At 57.8% G+C, this 21,971-nt stretch overlaps 1 protein-coding gene across 2 annotated transcripts in view; it reads left to right on the forward strand.

The window, feature by feature from the left end:
• The window catches only part of INPP5A (inositol polyphosphate-5-phosphatase A), a 158,438-nt gene that overhangs the window by 51,636 nt on the left and 84,831 nt on the right, over positions 1 to 21,971 (forward strand). The window contains exons 2-3 of one of the 2 annotated variants that reach the window (XM_006207445.3): positions 769 to 810; positions 19,359 to 19,459. In XM_006207445.3, the coding sequence (XP_006207507.1) occupies positions 769 to 810; positions 19,359 to 19,459 (143 nt within the window). Of the gene's footprint in view, positions 1 to 768; positions 811 to 10,706; positions 12,639 to 19,358; positions 19,460 to 21,971 lie in introns of those variants that run through there. The other variant, XM_072972158.1, reaches the window with a different exon arrangement.

Raw genomic sequence — 21,971 nt, forward strand, 5'->3', positions numbered from 1 at the left:
CTCGGATTGGGGGCCTGAGTCCCAAGGGGTGGTGGGGTGGTTTTTTTGTTTTTTGTTCTGAATTGTGGTAGAAACACGTAGCAGTAGATGTAGCGTTTTCACCACCTTTACGTGTGGCCCTGCAGTGTTTTGGATATTCACGCTGTTGTCCACCAGATCTCCAGAACTTCTCCTCCTGCACACCTGCCGCTGCACCCACTGAGCACGCGTCCCCGCCGTGACTCACGTCCACGTTCAGGACTGTGGTGACCTCTTAGTGCCTTGGCCATGTTGGGTTGGGTTGGGGTGGGCCCCATCCCTCGCTGGGTCCCTCTGGTCGCCCGGACCTCCAGCAGGGATGCATGGGAAGAGGCTGCATCCTCTGTCTTCCTGGGATGTGTGTGTGCCGAGCTGGCTCTTCCCAGAAGCATCAGAGGCTTGAAATCTGTGCACCTCGTTCCACGTTCTCGAAAGCAGCCCCGAGGCCCCACGCCGCCCAGCCTGGGTGTGGGCATCCTCGCCGGGGACCTCCTGGGACGGAGCAGGGCTGGAGGTCAGCCTGGACCCGGGGCTGCAGTGCCTGCCCACTGCCAGGAGAGGCTTGTCCTCGCTCTGCCCTGTGTCCCTGGACAAGCTGCAGCTCAGGCCCCGTACAGGGGCCCCGCACCCTGTGTCCCGCCCCCGCCCCACAGTGAGGACCACAGATAGGTCCTTGTCACATTGGCTTCTGCTCGTGGCTGTTGGGCTGTGTCCCTGATCTGACTGTCTTCTTTTTTTCTTAATTTATAGCCAGAAAACCTCCAGAAGAACTGGCTCCGGGAATTTTACCAGGTAAGCACGCCGTGCAGCCGGCACACCCCCGGGGGAGGGCTCAAGTTTCGTCCCGGCGGGTGGGCATCCCACCTGCTCCCCCATGGTTCCTCCTCAGAGGCCCTGCCCCTCAGATCCTCCGTGGGCTGGAGTCTCTGCTTGTCCGAGGGGTCGCGTGGGTGCCTTTCGTGGGTCCGGGTCTGGGTTGCTGAGTGAAGGCGGCGAGGCCCTGCGGAGGTGCTGCTGGGGGTCTGGGCTGAAAGTGCGGGGCACCTGCTGGGGGAGGCCGACGCGGGGCGGAGGCCCTGGGAAAGCCTGTTGGGACGAGGGGCCAGGTTCTGGCGCCTTCTGTGGAGCAGCCGTTGGTCGAGCCTCTTGTCTGTGGTGGGCTTTGTCCTGGATGCGAGGGCAGCTCTGGAGGGCCGGTGGAGGGCTCTGCCACCGGGGGAGCCCGTGTTCTGTGGGGTGTGGTTAGCACAGCCGGGAGCAGCTCCGAAGTCCCCCACGAGCACCAGCCTTGCTGTAACGGGGTCCTTGGCAGAGCGCATGGGGCTCCTGGTGGGGCCTGGAGAGTCCCCTTTAAGAACTGCTGGGTGAGAAGGGTGCCCTGCGGGGTGACTGTGGGCAGCCAGGAGGTGAGTGTGACTGCAGCCCAGAGGGCCACGGAGCAGGGACAGTGTGGGGCGAGGCGGGACCAGGCCGCCTGGGCCTGGGGGTGGTCGGCTAGGAGGGGCTCCTCCTGCAGCTCTGAGCCCAGGGGTGTGTTGTGTGAGCAGGAGGCAGTGCAGATACTGGGGGGTGACCTCAGGGCCCAGCCGGCTGAGAGCCCAGGGGCTGAGGGGGCGGCACCATGGCGGGTCCAATTGGGGTGGGCTCTGTGCTGGCTGTGCGTGAGGTGCTGTCTCGGGGCTAGGCCTGAGCACAGGTGGAGGAGTGTGGGCCCCTGCAGTCCATGCTGCACACTGGGGGGCGGCCACCTGTCAGGTCTGCCAGTCTGAGCTGTGCACACCCCCGCAGATGCTTGGGTCCCTGGATACCCAGGGGAATCCAGAGGGAAAAGCCTTGGGGCAGGCCTTCCGGTCCCTCATGTCCCTCGAGGCGTATCTGCCTGGGCTGTTTGGAGGTGGTGTCCTCTGCTCACCCACCAACGGGTGTTGTTTCCAGGTGTCGTGCTCAGTTCTCGGCTGGGAGGGGAGGTGGGTCCCGAGGCCTAGGAGGAGGGGGCACCTGGAGCGTACTTTGGGATGGGGCGGGGACGAGGCCGTCAGAAGGAAGGTCCCCGGTGGTGAGGTGGGCTCATGTCCCCAGCACCGGGGGGTTCTGAGACATCCTTCCCCATCCTGAAACCCAGCATCAGGGTCCCGGGCCCAGGCCCGGCCTGGCAGACCTGTTGCTGCGAGAGCTCCAAGCAGGCAGCTGACCGACGGGGAGGGTAAGGCCCCTTCCTGACCGCGTGCTCACCTTTGGGGTTGGCCAGGCTCTGGTGGCTCCCTCGGCCTGTGGCCGTGGAGCGAGGCCCTGGTGTGTGGCTGCAGGCCTCCTGTCCAGCTCGCTCAGCTCCCTGGTCTGTGTTACTTTTGCCCAGAACAGCTGCCATGTTTGTTGGTTGGTTTTTCAAAGCTGGGTCTTGGAGGGGGAAGTGTGGAGAGGGCACATCTGGTTGGGGGTCAGTGAGCAGCTGGCCTGGCTCCGCACTGGGAAGGGTCCTGGTGGTGATGGCTCCCAAGGGAGCACGTGGGGAGCCTGTTCAGGTGTGGGGGCCGTCTTGGGTGAGAGACCCCTGGGGGGTGGTGATGGGGAGCCGGCCGTGGGACCCTGTCTTGGCAGCCCCAGACCGAAGGTGCGGGGCTCACCACCAGCCCTCCTGTCCCTCTTGCAGTGATGCTGTCGGCTCTCCAGGCAGCTCTGCACAGGGAGGGCTGGCAGCAGCCCGGGGTGGGTGAGTTCAGAGCCGGTGGCCCTCCCTGCTGTGGACTCTGACCCCCTTCTGAGCCCCCTGCTGCCCACGCAGTGCGTGGGGCTGCTCCCGGACCCCGGACCCCGGACCCCGGCGATGGGCAGGCAGTGGGGCTTCCCTCCAGGCCTGTGTCCAGGAGCTGCGTCCACTCTGCCTTGGCAGAGGGGACAGAAGAGAGCGAGCGAAGGTGCTGTGGGTGCTTTTTTCTGGTCTGTAAGCAGGAGCTTCTTCACAGGGAAGAGATTTCAGTGGCAGTTCTTAAAAGGAAGATTGTAACACAAGTCGTTTCCCTCGCCCCCGCCCCCGCCCCCAACACTCTCTTGGGCCGGCTTGGTCAGCGAGGTGCACGGCCAGCTGCCCGCAGCGCAGCCCTGGGAGGGGGACACAGAGCAGGCCCTGCCCGGGACACGGCCCCGAGACACAGGGTGCCCGGTGTGGCCCTTTCCTGTTTCTTTTTTAAATCCTAGGGTTTCTACTATGCAGTTATATTTTTCTAAATAGACTTTAATGAGCTGCCTTTATAAACAGAACTGAATATGACCTTCCTGCTTTCTAGAACCCTTGGAATAATTTTTGCTTTCTTGTACAACTTGATCAAAAGACGGAAGGCAGCAGAAAATGCTCATTGTGCTTCCGTCCTTAGTTCTGATTTTCACGTGTTCTGTCCTAAACGTGGCCACAGCACCAGAGAGGGTGGCCAGGCTTCCAGGAGATACAGACCCTGGCGTCACCCCAGCCGGCCTCCCTGCGCCTCCCTGTGCCGCGCACCCGCCGCGGCTCTGACCTCTCCCGGGCATCACACTCCTGCTCCATCACTGGTGACGTGGCAGTCTCCCCGGTCGAACGCCCAGGCCTGGTGCGGGAGCCGCTCCCTGCCCTCGCCCCCTCGCCCCCTCTGGGCAGCAGCAGGCCTCAGTCCCCTTTCACCCGAGCATCCCCCTCAGTCCCGTCCCTTCTCTGGGAAGCAGCAGGGGCTCTAGGCAGGTGTGACCAGGTCCTCCCACCCTCCTGCTTCCGTCTCGCCGGCTGAGAACCCAGGGTCCGAGCAGCGACCTCCGGGTGGCCCACCCCCCGCCTCCCTCTGTCTCTGCTTTGTCCCCCTGCCCTGCTCTCCCTGGACGCCGCCCCCCCCCCCGCCACTCTCCCCTCTCCGGCTCTTGGCCCTTTCCTTGCTGCCCCTCGGAGAGGCCCCTCCTGGTCGCCCCTCGGCCTCCCCAATACTTACAGTGCTCTGTGGAGTCTCCGCGGCCTGAGCCTGCCTCCTGCATCCACTGGCTGCGTGGTGACTCCTCTCTCCCGCTGGAAGTGCAGGCCCCACCTCTGCCGCTGGCTGGCTGCTCGTGTCCCCCCGCCCCCAAATTCATATGCTACAGTCTAACCCCAGTGTGGTGGCGTTTGAGGTGGGGCCTCAGTGAGGTGTTAGGTTCAGAAGAGGTCAGGAGATGCGTGTCCTCAACGAAGAGGAGGAGACCCTGGCCCGAGTGGTGCTGGGGGGCCTGGCACCCCCGCCCTCGGAACTCCCATTGCCCTGTTCAGAGACAGCTGGAGACCGCCAGGGTGGCCCGGGGCCGGGTGCTTGGGGGGCCCCGGCAGGCACGGCTGTTCTGCCTCTGATGGCAGACCCTGGTGAGGCCTGGTCCTCAGGTTCTCGTCTGCACGCGAGCTCCTGCTTCGCATCCTGAGCGCGTGGGAGGGCGGGTTTGTGGGGGGTGCTCCGCTCTTGGCTGAGTAACAGTCAGGGTCACTGCGCAAGGCAGACGGGCGTGAGTGAACGTCCCCACCCCCACTCCGCCTCTAGTGCGAGGGCACAGCCTCACACCTGCCGTCTGCGTTCCCCGGGGAGGGCGTCTCCCTCCCCTGCCCCAGGTCTGTGCGCTCGGACAGCTGACTGTTTAGTAAACTGGGAACTCTTTCTTTGTAGATTAGCGTGCACTGTTTTAATGGCTTCACAGTCTTACATCAAATGGATGGACAGGCCATCGTTCTTTAGTCATTTTTCTAATGATGGACCATAGCTAGTTTCCAGTTTGTTTATAGTAATGCTGTAGATAAAATTTAAAACAGATACAATGTTGACTCACATACAAATGTGAAAAATCAACAACTGTTGAAGATTTTTTTTATTGAGATAATAAATATTTGTTATTTATTAATGAGGGAACCAGTAGGATGTTAGAACTGGTTCGAATAAGAATCCAAATTGCAAAGCCATGGCTTCACCTGTCAGCAGCGCGGGGGTGGATTTGCTTCAGGGACGCGGACCTGGCCAGTGATCGGCTGGTTCCGCCGGACACTGTGCGTTCCCGCGGTCGGCGTCACGGCTGTTGTTTAGAATTCACAGGTGTGCAAAACAGTTCAGAGGTAAGGCAGAGGTAGCCCAGATGCAGGCGGGCACTCCCTAGTCTCTCACGGTTTTTCCTGACAATAAGTGAAAAAATCACATGGTGAGTAGTATCTGCTTCCAGCTAACATGGAGGAACAGGTACCAAATTTACCCTCTTGCCTTAAACAAATGAGAACCAGCAAACGTAGGTGAAACAAGTGTCTTCAGACCCCAGGCAGCGGGCAGTGGCGCGGAGGCGCGGACGGAAGGTCAGCCCTGGCGCCTGAGAGCGTGTCCCGGCTGGCACCCAGCAAGGTAACGCTGACAGCTGGGTTGCTGACAACCGACCAGAAACTACCGGGCGGGCAACGGAGCAGGGAGATAGGATCTGGTGAGGAGGAGGTCCGGCAGCGGTGCGGCTGGAGGTCTGTCCATCTCACTGCTCTCGGAGACCCTGCTTTGGCCTGTTGTTTCTCTGTTTTCTCTTTCACTGACTTCTGCTCTGTATTTTTTCCTTTCTTTTGATTACTTTGGGTTTCCTTTGCTCTCCTATGTCTAATTTCTGAAGGTGGGAGACAGGAATGACCAACTGCAGAGATTTGACACGGGCATCATCACTAACAATCCTACAGATGTTGAACTAGTGATAAGGCTCGCATTGTGGACAACTTTTTGCCAAAAACATAGTTTTCAAAAAAAGAATCAAAACTAAGTCAGAAGAAATAAATGAACCTTCTATTTATTAAATTAAAGTTTTGCCCAATGCTTTTTCACAAAAAAACTCTCCAGGACCAGATGGTTTCACTGACTAATTCTGACAGACATTTCAGCAGGAAGCAATAACCATTCTCTAAGCCCTTTTCAAGAAGACTGAAGCGTGGGTGATACTCCCTGACTCACCTGTGACTCGAGCAACACCCTGACATCAAAGACAGACAGAGGCATTGCGTAATAAACATGCAGATCCGCATCCCCCATGGAACAAATGCAGAATGTCATGGGCATTTAGCAAATCAAACGCATAGAACTATTTTATATATAAAAACGTGAGATACACATACACACACATATAAACAATAACATATCAAAAAGTTAATACAACAGCACCAAGGAATGCAGGCCTGAAAACAGTGCCATTTGCAGCAACTCGTCTGGACCTGGACATCGTCGTTCTGAGTGTAATAAGCCAGAAAGAGAAAGACAAGTACCATCTGATATCACTCATGCGTGGAATCTAAAACAAAACAAAACAAAAAAAGAAAAAAGAGGACACTAATGAACTCATCAACAAAACAGAAACAGACTTGCAGACATAGTGAACGATCTTATGGTAACCAGGGGAAACGGGGTGGGAAGGGATAAGTTTGGGAGTTCGAGATTTGCAAATATTAACTGCTATATATAAAAATAGATTAAAAAATTCTTCTGTATAGCACAGGGAACTATATTCAATATCTTGTAATAACCTTTAATGAAAAAATCAAAAACAAATATATGGCATATATATGCATGACTGGGACATTATGCTCTACACCAGAAACTGACATATTGTAACTGACTGCACTTCAGTAAAAGAAAGAAATAAAAGGAATGCAAGCCTGGCTTAACATTCAAAAATTAATAAGTAGGAGTAACCATGTCAACCAGTTGAGGAAGAAAAACCATAAGGTCATCTCAATAGATACAGAAAAAGCACTTGACAAAATTCTAAAACCATTTCTGATGAAAACTTCCAGCAAACTAAGAACAGAAAGGAAGGCCTGCGATCCGGAGGGAGCCCTGCCAGCCCCACAGCTGACAGCGCACCTTGCGTGGGAGGCGGGTGCTTCTGCCTGAGGGCTGGGGTGGGGCGGGATACCCCGTCTCAGCTCTGTGCAGTGTGGCCCTGAAGGTCCTCGCCGGTGCAGTAAGGCGGGAGAGGAATAGCCACCCAGACCTGAAAGGAGGAGGTCACATTCTGTCCATTGGCAGAAGCATGACTGGCTATTTAGGAAATCATGAGGAATCCACAAAAACTGCGCTATCACTAATACAAGTGAATTTATTTAGTTTGCAATATACAAGGTCGATTTGGAAACATCTTTTTAATTTTAGTTATGAACATTTACAGTAGCACCAAAATGAAATACTTGGATATAAATCTAATGAAATATGTTAATATCTGCACACTGAAAACTGCAAAACACTGATGAAGGAACTCAGGGGAGATCTGAAGAAATGGATGTTCCTGGATTTGAAGACTCAATTATGTTAACACGTCAACTCTCCACTAATTGAGCCAGCAGTTTAATGCAGTTCCAGTCAGAATCTCTGCAGGATATTTGGGTAGAAGACTGCAGGATGGTTCTAAAGTGTACATGGCGGAGCAATGGGACTTGAATAGCCAAGGCAGTTTGGGGGGAAAAAACCAGTAAAGTTTAAGGACTCAGACTTTCTCAGTTCAAGACTTACTGTTAACCTACTGCAATCAAGTCAGTGTGCTTGTGGCAAAGGACAGAGAAATGGATCAGGGGGACAGCAAAGAGATGCAGCGATGGACCCTCAAATACGCCAAGTGATTGACAGGGGTTAAGGAGAATTCCATCAGAAAAAGGACAGCCTTGTCAAAAAATGGTGCTGGGACAATTGGACATCCATTTGCAAAATAATTTTTCCATACTTTGTACTATACAAAACAATTAAAATAGGTTGTAGACTTAAATGTAAAACCTAAAATTATGGAAGTTCTAGAAGAAAACAAGGCAAAAATCTTGTGGGTGGCAAGTAGACTTGTGGTGCTGATCACTCTGCAGTGTATGCAGATGTTGAATGACAACACTGCACACCTGAAATGTAAATAAATAAATTTAGCTCTGAGTTCCCCCCCAAGCGCCCCCCGATCTTTGTGACCTTGAATTAGGCAAAAATTTCTTAGATGCAATGCCAGAAGCATAATTCATAAAAGAAAAATGTTGGTAAATTAGAACTTTTCATAATTAGGAACTTCTGCTCTTTGAGACACTATTAAAGATGAAAAGACATCACCGGTGTGGGGGAGATACTTGTAAATCATCTCAGATACATAAGGAACTCTCCAAAGTCAATAATAAGAAAGCAAAGAACCCAATTTGAAAATGAGCCAAAGATTTGAATAGACACTTTACCAAAGACGATACACAACTGGTAAGTACACATGTGAAAAGATACTCAGCGTCGCTGGTCTTTCAGGAAGTGCAAATTAAACCCGCAGTGAGATACCGGCACGTCTCTGTTAGACGGGGTGGCATTAACAAAACCCCACGGTACCGTGTTGACAAGGATGTGGCGCACCTGGCGCCTGCTGGCGGGAATGCAGAGGGGCACGGTCACTTGGGAAAGTCTGCCCGTTTTTATGAAGTCAGCATAGTCAACACGTGACCCACGGTTCCCACCCTGTTTACCCTGGACATGGATGTGTCTGTTCACACGAAACCTGAAGCCGCGTTCCCAGCTGCTTTCTCTGTCGTCCTCTGTGAGAAGCCAGCCTCCAGGCTGCAGGGCTGGGTTCCTGCAGGACGTGGGGCCCGGGGCGGGGGCAAGCCAGCGCACTGGGGCCTTGCAGCCCTGGGCTCAGGCAGGTCCTTGTCCTTTCTGGCCCCGCTCACTGCTGTGGACTCAGCCCGAGGTGCATGGTGAGGGGCTCAAGTGTGAACAAACACCTTTCTAGAAATTAATCTCAAAAAGAACAGCCTGGAAGCAGGGCTGCCAGCTCTCGCCTTGTGTGGAAACTGGTGTGGCCCCTACTTCCCAAAGACACCCCACTTCTTTCTAAGCAGAGTCTGCTGATGTAGCCGGGGCTTGGACTCCTCACCCCTCCGGGAGGAGGCAGTGTAGCCAGGCCCCCATCACAGGCCCAGGGCTCCCGACCCAGTGCCTCCTGCCCCCGGCTGTGTGGCTGCAGGCGAGCTCCTTAACCTCTCTGTGCCCGCTCCTGGCGACAGCAGTGCCTGTGCCTGGGGAGCCCCGTGGGGAGTGGTAGGGTAACTGCAGGTGAAGTTTAGGCCCTGAGCTCCTGTGAACAGGGACGAGTCAGGGTCCCCGCTGAGCTGCTGGGTGCCAAGCCGCTGTCCTCCTGCTCCGGACCTGTCTGGCCGCGCGCTAGGGTTGGGGACGGACGGAGGAGAGCTGGCTGACTGGCTTCTTCCTGGACAGGTGGGTGGGGACGGCTCTTCCGAGCTCCGAGTACTTGAAGGAGTCACAGAGGAAAGGACTGATGGGTTTGAATCAATAAAACTCAGTTTTGAAAAACATTGTGACAAATGGAGGGGGACACGTGAGCTGCAGGAGAAAGTGGCCTGAGGCCCATCCTCTGCAGTCTGCCCAGCGCCATCCAGGAGGGGCGGCCCGGGGAGCGGCACGTGGAATTCAGGGTTTTCTAGGTGAGAAGAAGTGGGTGAAGTTAATTTCAAGAACGTTTCATTTAATCCAGTATGTCTAAAAATTACCGTCTCGACCTGGTCGATCCGTTGCCGAGGCGGAGTGTGTATTTCCTGCTACCTCTGGTTCCCGAGTCGCCTCTCCGAGGGCCCGGCGCCCAGCGCAGCTCTCCCTACCTGGGCGGCTCCTCCGGGTCCCCGTGCCAACAGAGCAGCTTTGCCCCTGGAACTGAGAGAGGTGGGCCCACCCGCTCGGTGCCCACTGGTGTGGCAGCACTGGCGTGTCCAGCCGCCCTTCTGGAAAGTGCTCCGACCCCGGGGCTCTCTCTGAGGTGACCGTTCGGGAAACCCACGCCCACGGGGCCTCGCGGCTCAGCCTCTGCGGTCTGTTCGTCGGGCTTTTGATGGTCAGGAGTAGCTTGCGTCGTGTTGCTCACTGTAAATATTTGATGGCAGTTACTTAAGTTCACAGGCATAGACGACAACCGGCCGCAGGCTTCGGGTGATCTGTGTTCTGTGTCCTCACGTCCTGTTTCCTTCGGCCTCGTAGCTGCGGGGTGGCCGGCGCTTGTGGCCCTGCGGTGGGGACGTTCTCAAACTCCATTTCGCAGATGAGAGAACGGGGCCTGAAGAGCTTCTGAGACCTGCCTGAGCTGCGTTGACAGGATGGGTGCCTCGTTGCTGTGACTCCGAAGGCCGAGCTGGCGGCCGAGCTGGAGACACTGGGCAGGGGGCCGCAGAGCAGGCGGAGGGAGCGGCAGTGGTGCGGGGTCGGGAGGCGAGGGGAGTCGGTCAACTGTAGGAAGGGATCAGTTGGCCTCCCTGGAGCAGGACAGAGGTGTGGAGGTGAAGGCGCAGGGATTCCGAGGTGGGGGGAAGGCCCCCCATGACGGCCGTCTGCGTGGGAGAGCCCGGGGACAAGGAGGGCGTTTGGTGGGACCAGCAGGAGGGGTGGGCCGGAGGACCTTGGTGGGGGTGGACAGGGCTCACTCAGGCCCTCGGGTTCCCCCCTGCGGGGTGACAGCATGGAGGCTGGGGGGCGGGGCCTCTTGGGTGACCCTGGGGCCCAGGCACAGGGACGCTTCTGCAGGAGCCTGTGTGGGCACAGAGCGGGGCGGTCCTGGGGCCAGGACTCTGGAGGCTGCTGACGCAGGGTCCAGGGTCCCTTTGAAACGGGGAGACTAGGGATGAGGCAGTCACTGGAGGGCAACTGAGGGCTGGGGGCTGGGGGGAACCGCCAAGATTAAAGGTGGGGAGTTGAGGGGTGGCTGTTGGACCCCTTTAGACCGTGTGCTCACAGTCCCTGTGCGCTTGAGATGGCCCGGGGGAGAAGGGGCTGGCTTCAGGAGGGAGGTTCCAGAAGGGAATGCTCGCATCTTGTGCTGCGACCACGAGTCTGTGGCTGCCAGCTGGCCCTGCGGGCAGAGTAGAAAGCCAGGCACGTGTCTGCCCAGGACCCTGTCTCAGGGGGTGTAGCCCTTTTTAAGTTAAACTCCCACGGTTCTTGCAGAGATGTGTGAGCTCTGATGCTCCAGAGCAACAGGTTTGTTAGGACCGAACGAGGCTCCGTCTTTCTGCCTCTTTGGAAGGGGCAGCCTGGTGTTCAGCTGTCCGGGTCTGGTGGACAGCAGCTTTGCAGTCAGCCATCGGGCGTGCCTGGGGGAGGCGGCGCCCAGGCCCAGTGGCTGCACTAAGAAAACTCCAGCCCCGCGCTTTGGGGCGGCCAGCCAGGCCCACACCATCCCGGGGTCACGGAGTGGCCCTCCTGCCCCACACAGGGCCAGAGAGACACCGTGGCTGATCCGGCGGGCGAGGTCCCTGGACTTGTGGTGTCCTGGGTGCTGGGCCGCGAGAACAAAGGCTGGTGCCCACCGCCTGCTCCTGGCGCCTGGGTGGGCGGCTGGTGTGGGGCCTGCGCTCGTCCTGGGGGCAGGCGCCTGCCTCCACCCACCCACGCGGGGACCGCTCAGCCCCGGGGCGGAGGGCGTGCAGCAGGAGGGGAGGACACCCTGCTGAGGGTGGGCGCTCGTCCCTGCGGGGCCTCTTCAAGGCACAGGGTAAACAGCAGCGGTCTTTTCCTCTCAAGAAATTCCTTTGTCCCTCTCGGCTCCTTATCTCGGCTCTCAGGCTTCCATGGGCTTGTTTGCAGGATGTAATTCCTTTTTAGGTCACTCAGATACTCCTCTTCGGAGAGAGCCTAACAAGGCCTGGCTGTTTCTATTTTTAACGCTGACTCGGGCCAGCCGCGGCGGGCGGGGCTGTTCTGCCGGGTTCCTGGGAACCCGCGGCCTTCCTGCTCTGCCACCTGCCGCGTTGGGAGGGGCTGCTTTCCGTGCGGCTGGATGGGTGTGTTTTTTTGTATTCGCTATGCTCTTCCTTGCTGAAATGTCTAATTTGCTCTCTTTGAAAATATTGAGCTTTCCTTTGAAAGAACCCACGAGTTTTGATCAGTTGCCTCCTTTCCCTCTGAAGTTAGCAGAAGGGCCTTTTCCTCGTGAAGAACTTGGCCAAGCAGGTGTGCAGCTTGGGCGGGGCTGCGCCCAGGTTGGGTGGGGCCGGAGCCCCTGAGCCAGGGCTGGGCGGGCCGGGCTGCCTGCTCACAGCGCCCCGCCCGGCGGCCTGGCTGCCTGGTCCGGTCTCTGCTGTGCTGTGTTCCCTCCAGGCAGACGTGGTTGAGCTCGCGGTCCCACAGCCTGGAGGGGCTTTTCCCGTCTGTGCTCACGATGTCCTGCGTCGGCCCTGGGGGGATCTCCAGGGAAGGCCAGCAGCTCTGTCCTCAGCTGCCAGGAGGCTTGGGCTGGAACTTTAGTGTGCGGCTCTGGGGCGCGAACAACCGTGGGGCCCATGCCCCCTGAGTCCCCCACCGCCCACCTCCCGGCCCCCATGGCATTGGTGGTGGCGCTGAAGTGACACGGCCCGTTTGATGCTGGCTCTGTGTCCGGCCTGTGCACAGTGACTGTCCAAGCAGGCTGGTGAGAAAGGACACTCGAGAGCCCAGGGCACAGGCGTGGGGTCTCCTCCAGGAAGCGACCGAGCAGGAGTCCGAGCAGGCGGCTTCCAGGAAAGCCCCGGCCGCCCGGCAGCCCCCTGGCACCGACGGTGTCAGTCGTCAGGAGCGTTGCTGCCGCTTCTGGTTGCGTAGCCTCCAGCAGAGTAAACTGCGTTCAGACCGAAGGTAACAAATGCCCCGCCCTCATCCCTTCCTCATTACTCTACTACGGTGTGCTTCGGGACCCTGGCTACTTGTGTCTTGTGTGTCTGAAGGTGGGGAATACCCTGTAACTGTGCGGGCGTGTCGCTGAGCCCTTCCCAGCTCCGTGTGCAGTGATGTCGCGTCAGGAGCAGGACGTGGGCCACGCGTGGGCCTTCACACCACAAGAATGGGGAGCGGCTCCGTGCACACCGCTGCCTGGGGAGGTGCTGTCTCACACACCCGAGGACATCTGTCCCCTGCGATGTCCAGAACCTAGGACAGAATCCCACTGTCCAGCCAGGATGCTGCAGCGGAAGAACCGCCTGTCACTGGGGTGGGTTTTGGTGGAAGTGTGGGGTGGAGGGCGTGCTCCAGAACCAGCAGCCGGGCGAGCCTGTCCTCCACTGTCACGTGGGCGAGGGGCCTCGGTGCCTGCTACTTTTGCCCATAAAGTAGCCCACAGCTTCGCTCACTGGCAAAGGAAAATTTTTTTCTGTTAGCAGAAATTTGCCATAGTATGTCGCTAAAATCCAGCATCTTCCAGTGAGCTGCTTTGAATTTCTCATCTTTAGGGTAATTAAATCTGTTTTAAATGAGGTCTCTGATTTGTGTGTCTGCGTCTCCTTTGAGCGACACAGTTCCAGGTGCTGTCACCTGAGCCCCACCCTCCCCGAGGGGCGGACGGGTGGCTGCAGGCCGCATCCCAGAGGGGACCTTCAGAAGGCACGTCGGTACCTCTTTCCCCTAGCTTCGACACTAAGAACCAGGGAAGATCAAAGGCGAAAATTACAAAATCATCATTTCCCGTCGTTTGGATGCGCTCCCAGCCAACACCCAGCCCGGAGCTCGGATGGGGCCACAGACTGGCCTGGGCTGGGGGCTGAGGTGGCCTTCAGGTTTCTGGTTTTGCTCCCACGCAGTTACAATGTGAGCATGCTCAGCGAGCTTTTCATTGTGGCGAAATGTCCAGCTTGTTTAAAGTGCAGAGAGCGGACCCAGATTCGTGCTCACAGCCCGCTTTGTTTCGAGTGACCCCCCCCCAGCCCCCGTCATGTGAAGCAGAACCAGACAGCGTCGTTTCATCTGTGAACTCCTCAGTTGCGGCTCTGAAAGCAGGAAAAACCCTCACGTGTCACCATGACATCTACAGCGTTAACAATAATTCCGTCACATCATTAAACACCCAGTCAGCGCCCCCACGGCCCCCGCTGTCTCATAACTTATTAGAGTTCATGTATTGAAATGGGTCAAAATCTTGGTAGAAGTTAAGCATTTTCCGTAACTTTCTGGAGGTAAACCTGACCAACAGCAGAACCCACCTGTTGGTGGAGCCTGCAGCTGACGAGCGTTGCTGAACGTCCGCCCCGGGAAGCATCGTGACCGGGGCGGTGTACGCACCACCCTCACCAGGCTCCTGGTGCCCCGGTGACCCCTTCCTGCAGCCCCGGTGTGCGGCCCCACTGGCCACCCGTCCAGCGGTTTGAGTCTTCCAGAATTCCATGGCACCGGGCAGAGGACACCCCCCTCGCCTGGCGGCCTTCCTTGGCTTCACTTTGGCTCCATGTGGTCAGAAGACAGGCGGGGTGGCTCCCATCTCTGGGAGTTCATCAGGCTTATTTTGTGGCCAGCGATGACCTTTCCTGGCGAGGGGGCCCCGGAAAACGGAGTGCCCTGCAGCTGTGGCCTGCACTGTCCGGTGAGGTCTGTGCTGGCCGCGTGTCCTCCTGACGGAGTCTTCTTGGTCCTTGCGAAACGTCCTTTCTCAATGTCGCTCACCGGGGCAGCCGGCCCAGCCTGCTGGGGCCCGAAGCGCGGGGCGGGTGAGGTGGGTCTTCCCTCTTGCCTTTGGTCCGGGACTTAGGTCCTGCCCCCCCCACCCCACTGAAGGCCTGCACCAGCACCGCCCGGTCCCACAGAGTGTTCTGTGATGGCGGGGGTGCTCTGTTTCTGTGCCGTCCAGGACGGTAGCCACTGGCCGCAGTGTCTCAGGCTGCCCTCCTGCTCGGAGCAGGTCCCGACCTTTAACATGTAATGTGACCGCTGATGTGGGCGAACTGCAGTTGGCCGCCGCGTTACTTGCTTTCTGTTTGTGTCCTCTGGTCTGTCCTGTTGTCCCCCGTTCCTGCTTTCTTCTGGATTATTTCCTTTTTTCACTTGCATTCCATTTTAATTCATTATTGGCTTCTTGCCTCCTGAAACATACTTTTTATTTTTTAAGTGTTTGCTCTAGGTCTCGATACGTGGGCCGAAGTGCCTCGCCTCGTGCTTCCCGCTAACACGAGGCTACTTCCTGGAGGATGTGGACGCGTTGTGGTCGTGTCGGTTTCACGTGGTGTGTGCGTTGTGTCCGTGCGCATGGGGAGCTCTGGTGCACGGTGTTAGGGCTGCTGCAGCCCCCCGTCCCCCACCGAAGCCCGTCCCGCCTGCCGCCGGCTGTGGAATTAAGCTTTACTGGGGCGCAGTGCCTCATCCACGCCCGCCCTGTGGTCGCCACGGACACTCGTGGCCCGCGAAGCCTGAAGTATCTCTGGTTCTTCAGTTACAGTTTGCCCAGCCCGCTCCGGGAGCGCTCGCGTTAGGGCTCGTGGGGACGGAATTGACCAGGTCTTGCGTGATGAGAGCTGTCTTCCCCCGGCTGTGACACTGGAAGGGCGCTGGCTGAACGTGTGTGTCGCCCTTGGCCTACACCTCATCCCACTCCTGCCTTGATCTGTATGAGGGTCTGACAAGCCTGGTGTGGGGCCGACTGACTGCACTGTGAGCTGTAGCTTCACTTTAGAAATCTAGGGGTTTTACTCGGGTGTGTCCTGGAGTCGGTCGTTTGCGGTGACTTTTCTCAGGTGCTCAAAAAGCCCTTCAGTGTGTGAGTTCGTCTTTTCTTATTTGGGGGCGGATTTCTTGGGGTGTCATTCTATTTATTTATTTATTTATCCCTTCTCTGTATTTTCTATTTAGTTGAAATATAGCTAGTTACAATGTGTGTTTCTGGTGCACAGCATCGTGTCCCAGGCGTGCGCACGTATACATATATTCGTTTCCGTGTTCTTTTTCGCATAATGGTAAACGTTCTGTCCGTGGTTTTGCGTCTCTTCCGCGGGGACGTGGTAGCAGGTGCACGCCGCCCCTGTCACCTCTTTCCCCGACTGCGTTCCGTCCTCTCCGCTCTCTGTGGGCTCTTCTGGCTTCTTGGTGGCTTTCTTGCTGAATTTTCCTTCAAGTCGATTCTCCCTCGGACACTTTGTAACTCTTCTTTTCTGTGGTGACTTTGTCACCCCCCAGTCCTTTCCTGAGGTTGTCAGCACGTTTATTTCTCTGGCTCTTTCTGACGCATTTCTCCTTCAGTTTTGTTTCTGATTCCAGGTGTTCTTCTGGCCTGGGTGCTTGTCGGAGTGTGCTTACCTCTGTGTGGGTGTTGGCTGGTAGCTGCGTTCTGCTCCAGGATGCTTTCTCTGGGGCAGTGCTTTCTCCTCGATGGTCGTGTGGAGGCGTCTCTTTACTGGTTCTCAGCCTGGACCTCCTGTGCGCCTTCCCGTGATGCCGGCACAGGCATGATTCCTGGCTCCACAGCGCCCTCTCCTGTCCAGCGACATCTGGCGCATGGGGGCTCCTGGTGCCCGTTGCTGGGTGGCAGGGGTCCTCAGGGCTCCTCCGTCTTGAGCCCCCGTCCCCCCTTTTCCCCCTCCTTTACCCTCGGTTTGCAAGGCCACCTGCCCCCTGGCTGTGCTCTGTCCTCTACGGAGGCAGCGTCCCCTGGCGTGCCGGGCCTGCCACTCCGCAGGGTTTCCCTGCCCGGTGTCTCCCCCTCGGCAGGGGCCAGGTGTAGGACTCTGCACTGCGAGCTGGTCACCAGGCTGGCGTTAGATCCCAGAGCTTTTTACCTTGTGCCCTTTGACCTACAAGTCCCAGCCACGGTGGCCGCCTGGCCTCTGTTGCTCTGGGTCTGGCTCCGGAACCACACGTCTGAGCGCGCTCTCAGGGCTGACTTACTTCACGTGTGTTCTGCTTGTGTCGCTTCTTCTCGCTTTGTTGCTGGGACGTTGCCCACGTGTCCTTGCCCTCCCGGACTTGTTTCTCCGGAGGAGGAGACCGCGTAAAGAAGGCAGGTTGAATTCTTGCTGTGTTCTGTTTATTTACCAGTTTTCAAAAGAATGTCCTGGTTCCAGGATGACCAGTGTGTGGGGTCTTTTTTTTAGTATCGTTGTGAACTCACGGCTGGAAGAACATTCACGTGTGTGACTTTCAGTCCATTTTAGACGCCCGTGGCCTGTCCCAGGTGGATTGGAGCGTCAGGTGAGGCACAGCTCTAGCTGTGGAGCGGGCCCCACCATCCAGGTGGACGGAAGCGGGACCCTCCTCCAGCTTCGTAATGCCCTGTGACGCTTCACCTGGCCTGTGGTGAGGTGACCGGAGCCAGAGGCAGGAGCAAGGGTTCTCTGACCGTGCTTTCACCACGAGCTCACCCCGCCCGGGCTGGGGCCAGGCACACGGTCCAGTGGGAGGGCGGGCACAGGGGCTGCGGGTGAGACCAGAGCAGCAGGTGACAGGACAGTCCTGGCGCCTGGGTGGGGGCGTGGTCGGAGCCCATCTGCGGGGCTTGGGACACGGGGAGTGGGTGGGGTTTGGGGCTGAGGAGGGCTTGGGGGCGCAGAGCCAGGTGGCATGTGGGGCGACCCCTTAAAAGCCTTGAACCTGGGGGCTTGCGGTACGTGCACGTGATGCAGGCGGTTCTGGTTTAAGTGGGTGGGACCTTCACCAGCTGCCACGTGGGAGCACGGACTGAGGATGCCTGCCACACGTCTGTCCCCGTGGGGGGACCCGAACCCCGAGGTAGGAGAAACACCCACCTCTGAGGTTCCAGGGTATCTCGCCGTGGCCGTGACTGTCTGTGATCTTACTCCTCACACTCGTGGGCCTGAAGTGAGAGGTCAGGGAGGCTCAGGGCATGTTGTCCCTGGACGTGACCCATGCACAGCCCATCAGGCGGTGCCGGTCGTCTGGGTCATCGTGTAGGAAATGTTGAGTTTCAAGAGATAAAATAATATGAATCATTTTATGATGAATTAAAACTTAGTTTCAGATTAATTGTTTCACCGTAAGTTAAATTTCTTTTAAGTTAAATTGTGATTGCTAGTTCAGGTGTGCTGGGTAGAGGTCTTCCTCCCTGGAGGTGTGGCGGGGGTGGGGAGTTGTGAGGGCCCATGGAGGCGCTCACCTGTCGGAACTGACGGTGGGCTTCCCCAGCCTCTGTCCAGGAAGAGCTGTGGTGCAGGAAGTCCACAAGGTCCCTGACCTTGAGAAGTCTGGGGGCCGCTGTGCTGGGACAGGTGAGACCTAAACACAGGTGGCAGGTATGGGAGGGATGGGGTGGACGGTGCACGGGAGGCCAAGGACACGTGGAGACGTGTGGATGAGCGGCCCTGGTCCTGCGGTGGGCACAGGTGCTGGAAGCGCTTGGGTGTCTGTAGTGCCTTGTCACCCCATAGCTTGGCTAGAGCCCGGCCCTCTGAAGAGGGTTGGGTGGGGCTCAAAGACAGGAAGGGACAGCAGATTGCATCGGTCAGCGACTCTTCACCTGAGCCCAGGGCTTTGCTCGCCGGGGGTCTTCAGAGACGCGCACCAAACACATCGCAGGCGCTCCCCCAATTTGTCCTTCAGCTGAGACTCGGGAGGACAGAAGGTGGGTCACTTGCAGGGCCGGGGCAGCAGCGGCCGGGGGGCAGACGGCCCTCCCGCTGGGTGTGCGGATGCACCTGACCGATGCTGAGATCTGCTGCTTGCTGGGTGCCAGCCACCGTAAGCGCCCCAGAGGCAGCCCGTGTTGCTGTGTCGGGAGGCCCCGGGAGAGGGCAGAAGCCAGAGCTGAGGGGGGGCACCACGGGCAGGAGCAGGGCGTGTGTGGCGAGGGGCATGTGGACCTGTGGGTCACCCCGAGACGCCCAGTGCAGTTTCCTGCGGGGGGTGAGACACGACCTGGGAGGCGCCAGGCCCCGCTGCCGGGTGGGGTGTGGGGCAGCTGGACGGTGTGGTCAGGACGGCCCTCCTTGTGCTTCTGATGGAGCCACTGGGGAGCTCGTCTGGCCCCGTCCTCAAGGACGGCTCCGTGGTCCAGTGACAAAGGTGTGTGTGGGCTGGGTGCTGCCTTGGGGCCAGTTTGGTCAGAGTCTGAGGAGATGGGGAGAACCCTGGTGACCAGGGACACGCGCTGCCAGGCCTGGACCTGAGGCTGTGGAGAGGCCGGCAATGAGAGGAGGTGGCCGAGCCAGCTGTGCCACCAAGTGGCCATGTGCAGCCAGCTGACCACAGCCATGTCCTCCGCCTCAAGGGTGGATGGGAGGTAGGTTGGCATCCGGCTGGTGTCCTTGTGTGGTCAGCTCTGCTGCCTTCCAGACGGGGGTGGGGGTGCGTGCACCCCCACACGTGCACCAGGGACCCCTCGTGGGGGACGTGGTGGGGTCAGACACGTGTCACATTAGGATGGCCTTTCTGGATGCTCTACAGTTGACACGTCTGACTACAGTTGGGAGAAAATGCCCAGATTCCTAAAGAAGCTTCCCAGAAGCTGTGAGTCCTTTCTGGGGATTTGCAGCCAAAGGAGAGGGAAGACCCGGGACCACGGTGACTGGAGGCACACGGGGTGCGAGCCCCAGAGCTTCGCCACGGCCGAGCCTGGCACAGCCCTGACCTGTCGTTTGTTTCCCCCAGGTGGTCCATGCGCACCGGCCGCACTTCCTGGCCCTGCACTGCCAGGAGTTCGGAGGCAAGAACTACGAAGCCTCCATGTCGCATGTGGACAAGTTTGTCAAGTAAGTCCTGGCGCCCACGTCCCTGTGCTTGCTCCTGGTGGGGCCCAGCGTGTGACAGCATGGCTGGGGGAGTTGGCGGTGTGGCCCTGGGGGGTGACAGTGTGTCCTTGGAGGGTGACACTGTGGCCTTGGGAGAGTGTAGGGTAATGGCGTGGCCCTGGGTGGTGACACTGTGGCCCTGGAGGGTGGCGGTGTGGCCCTGGGGTGAGGGGTGCAGGGTGACAGTGCCCCCTGGGCTCGAGACTTCAGCAGAGATTTGGCCAGTCACACCTCACGTGGTCTAATGGCTGCCACTCTGCTGCTGTTGCTGCTGCGGACGGACAGGTGGATGGGCAGGACTGGTGTCCCTGCAGCTGCTCAGAGCTTGTCACAGTGAGACAGGGACAGAGCATCACTGTCCATGGGTGGCAGGAGCCATGGGCATTGAGCCCTCTGAGCGCAGGGGTCATTTGTTAAAGGGTAGATTTTTTAAAACTGTCAAATTAGCCCCTACCCCAAAATCCAAAGGTGTGGGTGGGCTGGGTGCTGCCTTGGGGCCAGTTTAGGCGGAGTCCGGTGAGGTGGGGAGAACCCTGGTGACCAGGGACACGCAGTAACCCTGCAGCTCTGCAGGGCGGGCGTCCTCACCGCCGGCGCCGGGCGTCCGTGAGGGTGGGCCTGCTCCCCCTCGCCCCGGACTGTGGCGGGTGGCCGCCGGTCAGGGGAGCCGCTGGTGTCCTGGGCCGGGAGGAGATGACGCTGGGTCCCCCTCTCGTCGTGCCCCCGCCCAGGACGGATTTCAGTTGTGTTAGTGAGTAAACGTGAAGGGCGTAATGGCTGTTCTGAGAGTAAAGGGTAGGAGATCGTAGCTTTGGGGGCAGAGAGAGATGTCTTGAAAAAGCCCCCAGAAGGGAACGACAGATTCGACCACGTTGAAATTAAAACCTTTGTTTATCGAAAGACACTAGGAACCGAGTAGAAGTTTAGCCACACGCGGGAAAAGATCCCTGTGACACACTTGACTGACAAAAGCCATCAGTATTTAAACATATTAAGAAGCCGGCACGTCCCCGCCTGCGTGTCCCAGAGAGGAGCGGGCCCGTGGCCCCCGCGGCCCGGGTCCCGCTCCCGAGCCGCTGGCTTCACACCAGGCCCCTCCTGCCCTCGAGCTGCTGCTGGAGATGTTTTTTGTACGTAACATACGGCGTTACTACTTTTACTTTAGGCAGTTGTTGTCAGAGAGACTGAAAGCGGGGGAGACGTCACCCGTTCCGTCCCCGCCCTTCTCCGCCCCGCGGGCTCTGCCTTCGCCCCCGCGCTGACCCTCACCCAGGCCGCCGCTGAGCAGCTCGCTCAGCTCCTGTGGGTCTGGAAAACAAGCCTTTGTCTTCGCTCTTGAAAGATACCTTTGTTGGGAGCAGAATTCTGGCTTGTCCATTTTCCCCTTTCGGGCTTCAAGGCCATTGTCCTATTGTCTTCGGGTCAGGATTGTTTCTGACGAGAACCCGGCCTTTGTTCGCATCTTAATTTTCTGTATATAGTGTGTCTTTTTCCCTGACTGCTGGAGTTTGTCTTTCTGGCTGGTTTGCAGCAACTTGATTGTTTTGCTTTAGTTTGATTTTCTTTGTGTTTCTTTTGTTTGGGGCCCTTTGAGCTTTTTCAACCTGTAGGTTTATAATTTTACTCCGATGCGGGACAAGCGTGTCCGTGATTCCTCTGCATGTTCTTCTCCCTCCCTTCTGCCTTGTTGTTGGACTCCAGTTTCAGTTCATCTTTCCTCTTTGCTTCAGTGTGGATAGTTTCTGTGTGTTTCAGTCATGAATCTGTTCTTTTTTATGTTTTCGTCTGCTGTTCGCTCCACTCAGTGAATTTGTCTCTGATTCTGGATTTTTCAGCTCTAGAAGTTTCATTTGTGGTTTTTATATTCCCTGTCTTTCCTCATTATGTTCATGTTTTTGATTAAATCTTTGGTCATATTTATGGCAGCTGTTTCAAGATTCTCTTCAGTGAACTCCATCATCTTTATCTTTTCTCGGTCTGTTTCTGTTGCTGCTTTTTTGCAGATTGTGGGTCACGTTTGTTGCTTCTTCATAATGTTGGGTGACTCTGATGTGACACCAGACTTGACTGTCGTGCATGTCCGTGCGTGTGTCTGTCTCCTCCCTGTTGGGCCCGGGGTTTGTTCTCGTGGGCGGGTGGGGGTTAGTTCAATCCTCCTCCCTTCCCCTCCTCCAGGCTCCTTTCTGCTCACTACTGATCACAGCTTGGAGCCCCTGCCTCTTCCTGGTCACGTGGCGCCATGTCCTCCTGTCCCTGCTGTCACGCCACTGGGCAGCGAGGGTGCGTGCCTTGGGTGGGGTCGGGGAGTAGTGGGGAGCCCCGCCCCTTTGGTGCAGTGTCATCTCAGGATGTGGGGGTGCAGAGCCACCCACTTCAGCCACACGTACGGAGACGGCAGGGGGGTCGTCTGCTTGGACTTGGTGAGGCAGGGTGAGCAGTCAGGGACGGAAGCCACTGTTGGGGAATGTCCCTC

This window comes from Vicugna pacos, chromosome 11 (assembly GCF_048564905.1).
Source record: "Vicugna pacos chromosome 11, VicPac4, whole genome shotgun sequence".
Taxonomy (NCBI): Eukaryota; Metazoa; Chordata; class Mammalia; order Artiodactyla; family Camelidae; genus Vicugna; species Vicugna pacos.